Source organism: Pempheris klunzingeri, chromosome 6, assembly GCF_042242105.1.
Source record: "Pempheris klunzingeri isolate RE-2024b chromosome 6, fPemKlu1.hap1, whole genome shotgun sequence".
NCBI classification, from domain to species: domain Eukaryota; kingdom Metazoa; phylum Chordata; class Actinopteri; order Acropomatiformes; family Pempheridae; genus Pempheris; species Pempheris klunzingeri.
This window is the reverse complement of record NC_092017.1, coordinates 14,559,636-14,573,877: the sequence shown is the minus strand read 5'-3', so window position 1 is coordinate 14,573,877 and position 14,242 is coordinate 14,559,636. Positions and strand designations below refer to the sequence as shown.

General features: G+C 40.5%; 1 protein-coding gene across 1 annotated transcript; it reads left to right on the top strand.

The window, feature by feature from the left end:
• Positions 1-303: 303 nt before the first annotated feature.
• Positions 304-11,584, top strand: matk (megakaryocyte-associated tyrosine kinase). The gene is made up of 12 exons (XM_070831914.1): positions 304-353; positions 1,193-1,306; positions 1,395-1,510; positions 2,146-2,365; positions 4,895-4,988; positions 5,082-5,147; positions 5,293-5,392; positions 5,600-5,684; positions 6,880-6,953; positions 7,174-7,369; positions 7,729-7,815; positions 9,463-11,584. The coding sequence occupies exons 1-12, from the start codon at positions 345-347 to the stop codon at positions 9,652-9,654; spliced, it is 1,353 nt and encodes a 450-aa protein (XP_070688015.1). The 5' UTR covers positions 304-344; the 3' UTR covers positions 9,655-11,584.
• Positions 11,585-14,242: the final 2,658 nt, after the last annotated feature.

Sequence of the window (14,242 nt, the reverse complement as noted above, 5' to 3'; positions counted from 1 at the left end):
CTGTCCGGAGAGCCGCAGGTACTGAAACATTCATGTCGACGAGAAACCAGGCTGTTCATCCGTTCATCTTCTGGCTTTTACTTTTAATTCATGCGACAGGAGCAGCCAGGCGGGTCGAAAGCTTTCAGCATCCTCCTGCCCGCTGACATCTTTGCTTTTCTGTGTTTTTGGATTCCCATTGTTAATTTTCCTCCACAGCAGCGGCATGCAAGGTCTCCACTTAGGCATTGATTCAAGACCGAAACAAACACTCACAGTATTAATATGTTGTTTGATTGTTCACAGACTGTTTTTGTACTCGACGGGTCTTCAACACACAATCATCTGACCCTCCAGACCTGCTCATGGCAAAGGTAGGTACTGTGGTGCAGAGCAGCTGTGTGCAACAAATTCAGTAGTGTACTTTGAATTTCAGTCAGAATAACCAAATTACCTCTAATCTCTGATGTGTTATTTTGGTAAAACAGGAAGCTGTTAAAAGTGTTGCTCAGAAAATAAAAATGAAAACACATTTGCGGTTGATAGAAACTGAACTGAAGTTAATTTGCACAGTCTGATGAACAGTGTTAAAACATTTACAAGGCTGTGAAATCAGACTAAGAAGCAATAGATATTTTAAGGTGTTATGAGATTTATTCCATTTATGTGAACAGACATTGAAGTTAATGGTCAAAGATACTCTTGATATGCAAATGATAAAAGCAGAAGTTGTTTTTCTCTTAAGTTTATTTTTTGGCCCATTAAATTCCTAATCATTTCCTGGGAGGTTTCATAGAAAGAGCGATGTCACTAATCTGGCCCTGATCATAGTTTAAATAGACACACTGTATTTATGACTTTTAAAAGCAAAGCTTCACTCTTGTAGTCAGTGGAGCTGAACATGCAAATGTGCAGTGTATTTATAGGCAAGCAAACTTATTCAAGAGGAAGAACAAAATGTCTAATAATGAATGAATGATTAGAAAATTAACTGTTCTTTAAAGATAGAAATCCACAAAGGGCTCACTAAAGTAACGGTCACAGAGTGGTCTCTATTTTCTGTCACTGGTACCAAATTAAATGGTCCTCTGAAGGAAAATGATTTGGTAATAACTAAAATAAAACAACATGATGTCATGTATTACTGTATATGGTCAGCCAACCAGTTCCTTAAATTAAAAGTCTTATTGTTGTTATTCCTGTGCTGCTGTAGATGAGCTGGGCTGCTGGGACACAGTGTGTAGCCAAGGGGGACCACAGGAAACCAAAACCTGGAGAAATGGCGTACCACAAAGGGGACATCCTCACTATTGTTGGCACGAGCACGGTACTGTCATGTTTACAAGGAGCTACAGACAGCGTCTGGTCAGTCATTACTGTGTGTGACGACGACTTTTTTGGATGCTCTTTTCTAGAGGAAAGGATATTACAAGGCCACACACAACACCACAGGAGAGGAAGGACTCATAAACTCCACCAACGTGCGTGAAAGAGAAGCTCTGCGTGTCGACCCTGACCTCAGCCTCATGCCGTACGTCTCCTCTTCCTCTCGGTTTTACACTTTGTGCTGCTCATGTGAAAGCTTTGATCGAGCGTCGTTATTGTCTCACATCAGTAGGATGCCCCCATGTTCACATACAGGTTACAGGCATTGTGACTGTGACAAAGTTTCTAACTTAAGCTGTTAAGCCTTGGTCAATCTTTAAAACACATCTTGTGACTAAACAGTGTGGGTTGTGTGTGCAAACTAACACCGCCACGGGGTTAATCTCCCCAGCTTCCTTTTTTGGTGTTTAACCCTTGTATGGTGTTCAGGTTTGTGGACCCAATTCCATCCACTTTCATGTTCTTTATCAAAAGAAAAATTATACAATTAATCATTTTTTCAAACTCAGACTCATCAATATGAGCCAAGGCCAATGAGTCTGAGTTTGAAAAAATAATTAATCGTATCATTTTGCTGTTGATAAAAAAATGAAAATGGGTCCCACAGACCCGAACACCGTACAAGGGTTAAACAGTTAAATTCTGAACATGTTTTCACCTCCTGTCTGTTAGAGAAGTAGCACCTGTAACTTATTCAGACTTCTTCCCTTAATGGACAGTACATCAATCTCATTATCTGAAATGTGCTGACAGAGTGTTGTCTGTGTTGTCTTTCACTAGCTGGTTTCATGGGAAGATCTCCGGTCCAGAGGCTGTGTGTAAGCTACAGCCGTCCGAGGATGGCCTGTTCCTGGTGCGGGAGTCCATCCGCCATCCTGGTGACTACGTCCTGTGTGTCAGTGTCTCCGGAGAGGTCATCCACTACCGGGTGATTTACCAGGACAACAAGCTGACCATCGACAACACGCAGTATTTCTACAACCTCATTGACATGATAGAGGTAAGAGGCTCTTGGTTAGAGTTGGTCTAAACTGTGTAATTCTGAGTATCAAGGACAAAATCCAGCTGCAGAAATCCTTGAAGATCTTTTTCGTGTGGAGGTGAAAAGAAAAATACACACATTTCCCCAATACTAAATTTGCATTAAGTGCCATTCAACAGATCCACCTGTACTGTCTTTACTCTGGCTTCAGAATAGGAGATTTCACTTTCTTTCAAGCGGCGTGGACAAGGTGTGAAGTCTGATAAGTTCAAAACAAAATGTTTCAGCTTGTGGCCTCCATCGGGGTCATCTAAAGCTGAGACAACAAAAGAGAAGAAGCCTCTTTTTGGTTGAGATTTTGTTTGTGAATGAGGAAAAGGAAACAAGAAGTGATTTTCAGACAGATCCATCAGAAATATGAAACTGAGCTCAAGGCAGAAAAAGAAAAGTGACACACTTCAGCAGCAGTTTGAGGCCGAAAGAAAAGTCTCATGCAGAGAAGTTGTCACAGTACCAGGAGGAGGTGCAGAGCCTGAAGGCTGAACAGGGTACCCTCCAACAGAAAAATGGAGGAGGAAATCAAAATCCTGCAGCTCCTTTGAGAGGGAGAAATCCTTCCACAGGGAGATGGAGGACCTGAAAATCAAAGAGGAGGAACAGGAGGAGTCCTTTCCAACTTTAGAGGCACCTGAACTCTTGGGAGAGGACCAAGTTCCTGAGGTGAAGCCTCCAGGAGAGAAAGAAGAAGACTTCTCTCTGGAAAAGAACCTGCCACTTCTTCAGTTAGAGGAAGAAAAAAAAGAGGGAGAAAGAGTCTGTGACCAACTAAAACTGTAACGAGTCAAAAAATATCTAAACATTTAAAGATAAAAGTCCTGCCAATATAGTTATATTTTCTAGTAGTGGCATAGTTGAGTAGTTAAGTGATATTTACAAACTTGGCCAGTGGTTTCTAGCCAGGGGACTCAAGCTGGAGGTTCACAAGGTGAATAATAGGATTTTGTGCAAATTTCATATGCTGATTAAAAAAAAGAAAAGGTGTCCACACCATGACATCTATGCAGTTCATATCAGTTTTCATTTTTTTGATGCTTCCAGCAGAGAACAAGCTGAAGTGACACAAACCATTCAAATTAAATATCAAACAGTCAGAGAGGAAACAAGAGACACTGCAGCCATGCTAGCAGCTCTGAACTGTGTGCTAATGTTTAGCTGGTCCTTTTTACCATGTTCATCATCTTAGTTTTGTATGTTAGCATGCAAGCATTTGTTAATTAGCACCAAACACAAAGTACAGCAGAGGCTGGTTGATATTAGTTTTGCAGATGTTTGGTCATAAACCAAAGTACTTGACGAATGGAAATTTTGACTTGATGAAAAGTCAGAGGATCATCATCGAACTTCATCCTGCGGTGGGCGAGAAGGCCTGAACTAAATTTCATGGTGATCTGTTCAATAGTTGTTAAGACATTTAGAAAACAACATTGTTCACCTCTTGGTGGTAAAGTCAGAGGATTACAATTCATCCTCTGGGGACCATGAATGTCCGTGCAAAATTTCATGGCAATTCATCAATTAGTCGATGAGATCATTCAGTCTGGGCCAAAGTAGTTGACCAAACGACTGAAGACTTTGCCATCCTTAGAGCCAAAAGGCCACAGCCTGTGATGAGAGCTCACAAATGAACATTTCGTCGTGTTAAAGGGTCACAGGCCAAAAAGGTCCAGGAAAGCCTGAAACCCCATCAGCCCCAACTGACACCAGGGTAAAAATATATGCTCCATCTGTCAAAATGAGGCAGAAACAGGAAAACTCATGATATGCAGCCCTTTTATGGTTTATCTATACTTGGCCTGTGTCTGTGTGAGGGTGCATTCAAAGCTCTGCTGCAGTGAGGTTTGGAGATAAACCCCACAGAGATGGCCAGCTCTGGTTCTGCACCATCTTATCAGCGAGCCACAGATGGCTTCAGGCCTGAGTCACACCGGCTGCCTTACTCCTGTGAGGAAACAGAGGGAGAGGAGGCTGTTCCAGATGAAATATTTGAGCTGAATCATGTTTGAAATACTCAGTCCCATTGCTGACAGACAATAAAAAAAAAGGAGCCAGGCTCAGATGTGTCGCTGTAAATGAGCTCATAATCTACTGGTGCAGTTTAAGCCAGCTGCCGCACCTTGATCCTTTGTATTTTACCCTTTTGTCAGGAACCATTAGAGGAGACGTCATATTGACACTGAAGAGTATCTATACTTTCAGTGTGTGGTGCAGTTTTTCTAATGATTTCTAGAACTAGATATAGAGGTACTTTAGACTCACTGTTTTCTCGTCAGGCCAGTGTTCAAATGGCTCCCTGAGAACTGTGGAGGTGTTCTTGCAGGGCTAAAGTCAAACTGTGTTAAAGTTTGGACCTGACGTATGTGGCAACCTCTACAAAATACCAGGAAAGAAGAATTAACCCACCAAAGGAAATGATTGACATTACAGATATGAAACATCTGCTATAAATAACTGGATGTGTTTGTTGGTGTTGTGTTTCCGTCCTTGCAGTTCTACTCAAAGAACAAAGGCTCCATCGCTACAACTCTTCTGAAGCCCAAACAAAAACAAGGAACCAAGTCAGCTGAGCTGGAGCTGTCTAAAAGTAAGTCAAGGAAAGTGCGTCTAAAGCAAGATGCTTTTAATGAAGTATTTTTGAGCAGGTTTACAGTACTGTTCATGTGTCCCTCTACTTCAGCTGGTTGGCTGCTTGATATTAAGAAGCTCACGCTGGGGGAGAATATCGGAGAGGGGGAGTTTGGTGGTGAGCTTTCTTTGATTTTCTCATCATCAGCCTGTCTCTGTGCCCTCACCCAACATTTCTAATAAAATAACGTGTTGGCAAACATTCAGAAAAAAGGATGACTCTTTAGTTTGGATGTTCTCTGATGTGTGATTCTCACCCCCAGCTGTTTGTGAAGGAGAATATATGGGCCAGAGGGTGGCAGTAAAGACCATTAAATGTGATGTCACAGCTCAGGCCTTCCTGCAGGAGACCACAGTTATGACGTGAGTCTCAAGATTCCCTCAATTTGAATGTTTTCTGCACTTTCTGTGTCTTGATTATTAATAAACAATAGCTTTTAGTGAGTCTTCCCAATGAAAAATTGTTATTGCGCAAGTGATCATATCATTTTGAATGAAATCTATCTGAGCAACTTGTTCCTGTTTTTATTCCTGCTGTCAGTGGTTTTAATGTGGATTCACTCCTTTTAGGAAGTTACAACATAAAAACCTGGTGCGGTTGTTGGGGGTCATTCTTCACAAGGGGCTCCATATTGTCACAGAGCTCATGACCAAGGTACAGTGAACACATCATTTGTCTGCGGTCAACAGCTATTCAAAAATACACTCTTTGTCACGCCACAGTGAAGCAGACAATAAAGACACACATAGGAAGTGTAACCCAAAAGGCTTGTATGAGTCATTGGCGGGAAGTGTAGTGTCTAACGGCACCAGGGTTTTTTTTTACTTTCTAGGTAATCGATAATTTGGGCAACTGCAAGAGGAGAGACCATTGTGTGTTTGCATTTTACCTTGTTAATAAGAAGTGTTTGTTTGCTTGTATATGTCATTGAATTTTTGCAGTTTTTAACAGAGTGAAAGACTTTGTGGCTAATTTGCGTGGTTGTGTTTGCACATGGGCTCTTAATTAATATGTATTTTTACTGTGATGATGCAGAGATTCCCATTAATCCAAAACTGTGGAGGACAATATAAGTAATGTTAAGTCCAAAAATCCAAATAAATAGAGAAGTTTCTGCTGCCATTTGGAGCTGACACTGATGCAATGGTGTGCCAGTGATGGCAATGCAGCTTTATGGATTCAGAGGTTGTGAGTGAAAAGTGTTTTTTGCTTAGGAAGGTTTCTAACCGAGTATCTAAGTGGCAGCCATGATAAGAGCCGGTCGAAAAATGCAAAGGAAAGGTGCCACAGATGTTATTTTCTTATCTGGTTTAGCATGGGCTGCACTGGGCCAACCTTTTACAAATGGATACAAGATAATGTCATCCCACAATTCTTTGTGGCAGGAACATTAAAACCAGTGCACCATCCAGCAGACCCATTTCAATAACATCCGCTGTCGTATAATCTCATAGCCTGGTGTAGGTGCAGTCGGATTCTCTTAGCACCGGCGTTGTTTTATCCTTATGAATTCTCCTTCATGTCTTTCCTTGACCTCATGATGTCTGTTTTTTTCAACAAGATCAAGGAAAAGTGTTTTGGAAAAGACACAGAACATAACTTTTTTTGACTATTTGACCACAGCCCTCTGGGTTAATGTGATATTACAACTTTAGGTGACATTTTAAGGTACTGAATAACCTGTTTGGCACTTATGCTGCAGCAAGTTATCCCCTTCTTGTAGAATTTCTAGGTGTAGTATTTCACATAATACTAATAAAGACATCTTTTAATAGAACCTTATTGATGTATTTTATATTTTGTATTTATATCATTTTATAATTTGTGTCTATGTGTGTTTGTGTTGCAGGGAAACCTTGTTAACTTTCTCAGGACGAGGGGACGCTCAGTTGTAAACACAGATCAGCTGATCCACTTTGCTCTGTGAGTTCAGTTCAAGTTTGACAATAATTAATGATTTTAATGTTGTGTGGAGAAGAAATCATAGCAAGTACAGAGTAGAGCATTGTGTGTCAGGAGAAGGACAGCTGGGGCTATAAATGCAAAAACTGCTCATAACAATATGCACATCTCAATTTGTGTGTTTGTTTCTAAGGAGCAACATGAGAATTGTTTGTGTATGTGTTTACGTGTATGTGGTCAGAGACGTGTGTGAGGGTATGGAGTACCTGGAGTCAAAGAAGTTGGTTCACAGAGATTTGGCAGCTCGTAATGTGCTCGTCTCTGACGAGGGCGTAGCCAAGGTCAGCGACTTTGGTCTGACCAAGGTGGACTCGAAGGTGTCAGATAACGCCAAACTGCCGGTCAGATGGACCGCCCCCGAAGCGCTGAAGAAAGAGGTCGGTTTGAAGAGTTGCGTTTCTTTTACCTGAGATTTGTTTGTGATACGTTTCTATTTGTTTCTGCCTCTCTGTGATATGTAAGTGCCATCTCTGTATCGCCAAGGCTTCTATATCCTGCTTAGAGTATAATTATCAATATTTCATAGTCATTTCAACTAAACTCCAGCAGCTCCTGATGCATATCTTTCTCCAGCATAACTTGCCTTGTCTTTTTACTTACTTCTTTAATTCAGGATGTCAGAATTTGACTACTTACTGGGCTTCTAACAACTCATACACCCCTTACAAATGTATTTCCTAGCAGAAAATGGTTCTACATTTATTTATTTGTGTATGCTTTTGCTTCCATTATGCAGAAATTCTCCACAAAGTCAGATATTTGGAGCTACGGTGTTCTTCTGTGGGAGATCTTCTCTTATGGTCGTCAACCTTACCCTAAGATGGTATGTAGCACCAGTGTATGTCTCTGTTATACCATTATAATGTGTGTGTGTGTGTATGTATGTATGTGTGTGTTTATATGGTTGGGTCATTACAGACATGTCAGTTACAGCAAAAACTGTGTTAAAACAATAGTTCCACATTTTGAGAAATAGACTTATTTGTTTTTTGCCAAGACTTAGATGAGAGGATCGATACCACGCTCATGTCTGTCAGCTTAGCTTAGCATAAAGACTGGAAACGGAGGGAAACTGCTAGCATGGCTCTGTCAAAAAGTAACAATATCTGCCTACCTGCACCTATAAAGCTCACTAATTAAGTTATCTGACCTCTGTGAAAGATTTGAAGTCTTATATCTACAGTCTATTGCACTCCATAGTTGATGATATAGTTGAATAAGACCTTATTTAAGTTTGACACTTTTCTTGTCAAACAGTTCCACTACTCTTTCTTTCTCTCTCTGTTCTTGTGATTAAAACAGTTAATGTTGACAAGGGATGCCTCTCTAAGAATCTGCAAGGAGATACATCTTTGTCTCTTTCTTTTCTTACCTGAAGCTGATAGGAAAGGAATATCAAGCTTGTTACATAACTCTGTTTCCATGTCAAGTCAGGTTTTGCATCTCTGCCACGCAGTAGGTGTGACATTGGAAAGCTGCCAGGCCTAGTGGTCAGATTCAGCACTAGACTGTCATCTCTGGATTGACTTACCGCCTCTAAGCAGGAAGTGAGGCACGATCACGGTTAGTGCGTCAGCGTCAGGTTTAGCAGAGAGAAGGAAGGAGCTCACTAAATCTCTGTCCTTACTGTGCATTGTGATAGGATGTGTAGACACGCACTTAAGTATTTAATCTGGTTAGACAACAAAAAAAACATTCTTTACTTGTCTGCTACATGTTGATGTTCACGTCAAAGCAGGTGGTTGAAGGTGGCATCAGGTTAAACCAGAGGGAGCATGTAAGGCCACATCATGTTGATGCTCTTAGTGGAGAGACACTCAACAGGGAAAAAAACCTATGCTACTTAAACGCAGCTCTGTTTGTCACAGTAGTCTCTCTCAGGTCTTTGACCGTTATGGTGATTTGTGTCTTGGCCGGCAGTTCGGTGAGGACAGACGATGATTACCTCCTAATTACAGCCAGTTTAACATATACGCAAGTCGATCTATTTGGGTCAAGTTTGTTTTCCCCTCAATTAACCTCTGCACCTGATAATTTGTTATCTGTTGGCAAAGAGAACAAGAATGAAGTACAAAGTGACTGTGTGTGTGTGTGTGTGTGTGTGTGTGTGTGTGTGTGTGTGTGTGTGTGTGTGTGTGTGTGTGTGTGTGTGTGTGTGTGTGTGTGTGTGTGTGTGTGTGTGTGTGTGTGTGTGTGTGTGTGTGTGAGAGATCTCTGCTTTTAAACGTATATAATGGAGGCAACAGCACAGATGTGTAATTTCATGCACACAGTACTGATAGGAGCCTAAAAGTTTTGTTTAAGGGTTGTAATAATTTTTTAATCTCAACACAGCGTGGCTGGTGAAATTTGTTTAAAACATTTAATTCACACTATCATTTTGTAGTACAAACTAATGTCACCATGCTTTCCACTTCTCCCTCTTTGTCACCACTCCTCCTGCCTCCCTCCTCTGTCGTTGCTCCTGCAGTCTCTGAAGGAGGTGAAGGAGAGAGTGGAGGAGGGCTATCGCATGGAGGCTCCAGAGGAGTGTCCCCCTGGTGTTTACTCCCTCATGAGGATTTGCTGGGAACAGGAGCCACGCAGGAGACCTGCTTTCCACAAACTGAGAGAGAAATTTGAACGAGAGATGGATAAGCCCAGCCAGGGGTCCGGGTCGTAGCGCCTGGACGGGATCAGGTTTGGATCTGGATGCTGATCTTGGTGGTGAACTCACTATATGGTGGGAATAGAGAGGCGGCTTTTGGATGGCTAATCTGCACATTGTTACCTCCCTGGGCCTGGTGGAGTCAATGTTCTTATAACCCAGCGGATGGGGACAGACAATCATTATGTGACTCTGACTATCACATAATGCAACTCAAGAAGGTTTTAATGGAGCCATGACTGCACTGAACTTTGCTTCAGTGGATGTGAGCAAGAATGTATTAATCAAAACGTGGTGTGATGAATTTTAAGTGTGCCATGAATGGCAACGTTGGTCTGTTGGTCAGTCCACCACATTGGTCCAAGACTTGAAATATCTCAACAACTATTTGATGAAAACTTTGTACAGACACTCATGTTCCCCAGATGATAAATCCTAATGACTTTTAACATGTAATAAAAACATGTTGATAACTAAATGTGATTTTAGTTGGACTATAAAGAAGGAAATCTTTCACTCTATCAACAAACATAAAATCCACCATGCTTGTAGTATCGTACTAGATGCAAAAGCACACACTTATTCATAGTTACCTTAATAAAGGATAAATCTTTCTGGTTTTTTGCTATTCTGTTTTTTTTCTGTCAACAAATCCCCTGAAAAGACAAAAACCAGCAATACATTAATCCATGTAGCGAGTATTGTATGGACAAAACTGGGGAATGACAAACTGGGGTTTAGTGTCTGTTTACTTCCACATGAATTTGTGTAACTGTATGATCAAAATCTGCTATTTTACCTGTTTAAATGCAGGTTTATTTATAATTTAATGTCAGGGAGAGATGTCAGAAAAAAGATTAAACATATATATAGTAAGGAGAAAGGAACTGGAGAGATGGAGAAAGAGGAAAAATGTTTATCCTGGATTTAATCACAGATCACCAAAATCTGCTTGTATCCCATCCAACATTAAAGCTCAGCAATATGCCATGGACTAAGGGCTTAATACAAAAAATATTTAATGTCATTGCTGGTGCATAGTAAGCAATGGATTTTACTTGTATATTTCTAAAAAATGTTAGTATTTTGCTTGTGTGCAGAGAAGATTGGGGAGCTTGTCATTTACAGCTGATGCTCTGCAGGCCTTTGGTTAATTTTCCTAAAGCACGGTGTCTTTTTCACTTTTATGAAGGCCAGAAGAGTTTTTTTAGAAATCAGGCCTCATACTATTTTAAACATGCCACCAGTCAGAATATTTGGAGCGGAATTCAATTCATTCAAATTTAATTTGTTTGGTAAGACCAAATCTGTGGGAAATACGGCATTTATTACTACTTTTTCCTCCCCTCTTCATTGGGATTTTGAGATTATAGGAGTGACTTTGTGTTGTTCACTGTCCTCTTGGGATCTCCTGGGATTTTTTGCAGGTACAGAATGTTTCCTGCTCTTCTAATCTTTAGGAAAAAAATGTTTTAGACTGTAGATGATTATTTTACATATACGTTTACGTATTCTATTTAAGTGTCTATAAGTACACGTGCCACTCATTTTACAGTGCATGATTGTCAGCTGCTTTTAAATAGAAATGCAATGAAATGTTCATCTTTCTGATGAGACCAATACACTTTAAGCTCAAAAGTCACCACAAAATGAAGCCGCTTTTTTAAATTGTTGTCACGTCACAAGACGAATTAAAGATGTAATTTGCTGTAAGTCTACGTAAGCCTGGTATTTGTCTCTATCCCAGGAGATGGATGGCAAATTGAGGCTTGATCCTCCATCTCTTGTTATCACACAGTGAAGCGACGGTCCTCCACGATTTGTTCAATCTGTTCTGTGTTTTCCTGAAGCTCTCTAATGGGATGAGCAGCAATTTTCTGCACAAGGATTTATAAAGGAACCAGATGTAAAAAAAAAAAAAAAAGATAATAAAAGATTTGCTGTCTTTGGTGGGGATGAGTTATGGTTTACTGCATTATTTGCTCGCTGTTTGTCAATGTAAGCTATGGGTGGGATTTTGGTGTGAGTGTTGGAAAGCAACAATGGCTCCTGAAGAGGTTAGCGCAGGTGCTGCTAAAGCATCGGTTATAATTATCGGTATTATTCTTCACTGAAATAAGAGCAAAGAACAGCACTTTTCCTGACTATGTTACAGTGGTGTGAAAAAGTATTTGCCCCCTTACAGATTTCTTCTGTTTTTGCTTTATTGTCACACTTACATGTTTCAGATCATCAAACCAATTTTAATATCAGACATAGATGACCTGAGTAAACACAAAAAGCAGTTTTTAAATGATGATTTCATTTACTAAGGGAAAAAAGCTATCCAAACCAACCTGGCCCTATGTGAAAAAGAAATTGCCCCCTCCCTGTTAAATCATGAATTAACTGTGATTAACCACATGTTTGAAAGCTGAGTTCAATTTCACTAGCCACACCCCAGGCCTGATTACTGCCAGAGCTGTACAATCAAGAAATCACTTAAATAGACAACATGAAGTAGGCTGAAAGATCTCAAAATGCAACACATCCCCGATCTAAAGCAATTCAAGAACAGACAAGAAACAAAGTTATTGACATCTATCAGTCTGGAAAGGGTTACAAAGCCATTTCTAAGGCTTTGGGACTCCAGCGAACAACAGTGAGAGCCATTTTCCCCGAATGGAGAAAACATGGAGCAGTGGTGAACCTTCCCACGGCTACCGGCCTACCAAACTGACTCCAAGAGTGCATCAACATCTCATGCAGGAGGTCACAAAAGAACCCCAAACAACATCTAAAGCACTGCAGGCCTCACTTGCCTCAGTTAAGGTCAGTGTCCATGATTCAACAGTAAGAAAGACACTGGGCAAAAATGGCCTCCATGGCAGAGTTCCAAGGAGAAAACCACTGCTGACCTAAGAGAACACAAAGGCACATCTCACACTTGCTAAAAAATCATCTTGATGATCCCCCACACTTTTGGGAAAATATTCTGTGGACTGACGAGACAAAAGTGGAACTTTTTGGAAGGTGTGCGTCCCGTTACATCTGGCATAAAACTAACACAACATTTGGGAAAAAGAACATCATACCGACAGTCAAACATGGTGCAGTGTGATGGTCTGGGGCTGCTTTGCTGCTTCAGGACCTGGACAACTTGCCATAATTGATGGAACCATGAATTCTGCTCTCTACCAGAAAATCCTGAAGGAGAATGTCCGGCCATCAATTCGTGACCTTAAGCACAAGCGCACTTGGGTTATGCAGCAGGACAATGATCTGAAGCACACCAGCAAGTCCACCTCTGAATAGCTAAAAAAAAAACAAAATAAAGGTTTTGGAGTGACCTAGTCCAAGTCCGGACTTAAATCCAATTGAGATGCTGTGGCATGACCTTAAACAGGCCATCCATGCTCGAAAACCCTCCAATGTGGCTGAATTAAGACAATTCTGCAAAGAAGAGTGGGCCGAAATTGATTGGTTGAAGTTAACCAGTGTTAGATGGTGATTGGTCTAATTGCCTGCAAAGTATTCTTTTTTTTGAACGTGCCTGTCCCTTTACAAACAGTTTCTATGGGTTGTGGGTGACAAAAATATTATTTAATAATATTTTAATAATATTAATAATATAATATTTAATATTTGGCTGTAAATCCTTTGGCTGAAGCCTATGACCTGTATGCTTTGCCAGGCAAAATAAACAAAAAAAACTCTGTGCAGATGTGTGCACACAGACATGTAAACAGCACCTTTCTACCAATGTAGTTATTGCTGGGTGAGCTGGCATATTATTGCACAATACCTGACATTTCTCTTTATGATTTATACTCTAATGTATTTTTGTCATTTAGATTTTTTTTTTCTCAAACACCGTGCAACAGTACAGTATAAGTACAGCAAGTACACTGACATACAAAAAACAAATACCCTTGTGTGTCATCTAAACACTTTCTAACATCCGTTGCAGTCCAGCCACTGTGACACCTGACAGTTGGGGCGGTGTAGACTAACCACACTTAAGTAGGTCACTTCAGAAAGTCTTAGTTCAAGGACCTAAAGCACCCCGGATCACTGAGCCAATATAGGTATTAAACATAAGACGCTCTTCGTAGAAAAGTGTAGCTCTACCCTCTTTGCAGCTGCTTAACCTTAAAGAGATGATTCCCTCAAGCTCAGAAACTATAACCCATCAAAAGCAAGATCACCACCCTGTACAACTAGAACAGTTGGTGCCCTTTAAGGGAAATTCTGTTTTGTTTTATGTAAACCTGAATGTTATTCTTATGTCCATTATGACTGTTGGTCATGATACATTTTACTCACCACTTCGAGATGATAAGGCTATGAATCTGAATGAGAATAAAAACAGAAGGAAGTTCATGGAAATATCTGTACTGCACTTAAGTATTTTACCTGAGTATTTTTATGATGCATTTAATAATGTCTTTTGAGGTGTCCATTATCTGGAGTTAATGGACTCCACAGAGCGTTGAATGGTTCTCTGCCTCAATGTCGTCCATTGATATATGATAATGGACACCTCGTCTGGCATTATCCTTTACATAACTGTTCGAAAAAGGTACAATTATCCAATATTTCACAAAAATGATAAAAATGATGA

Excerpts from the sequence above, each read along its gene's own strand:
- matk (XM_070831914.1), top strand. Across the intron at positions 2,366-4,894 it reads ACCTCATTGACATGATAGAG|TTCTACTCAAAGAACAAAGG; the intron begins GTAAGAGGCTCT and ends CCGTCCTTGCAG. Across the intron at positions 7,816-9,462 it reads GTCAACCTTACCCTAAGATG|TCTCTGAAGGAGGTGAAGGA; the intron begins GTATGTAGCACC and ends TTGCTCCTGCAG.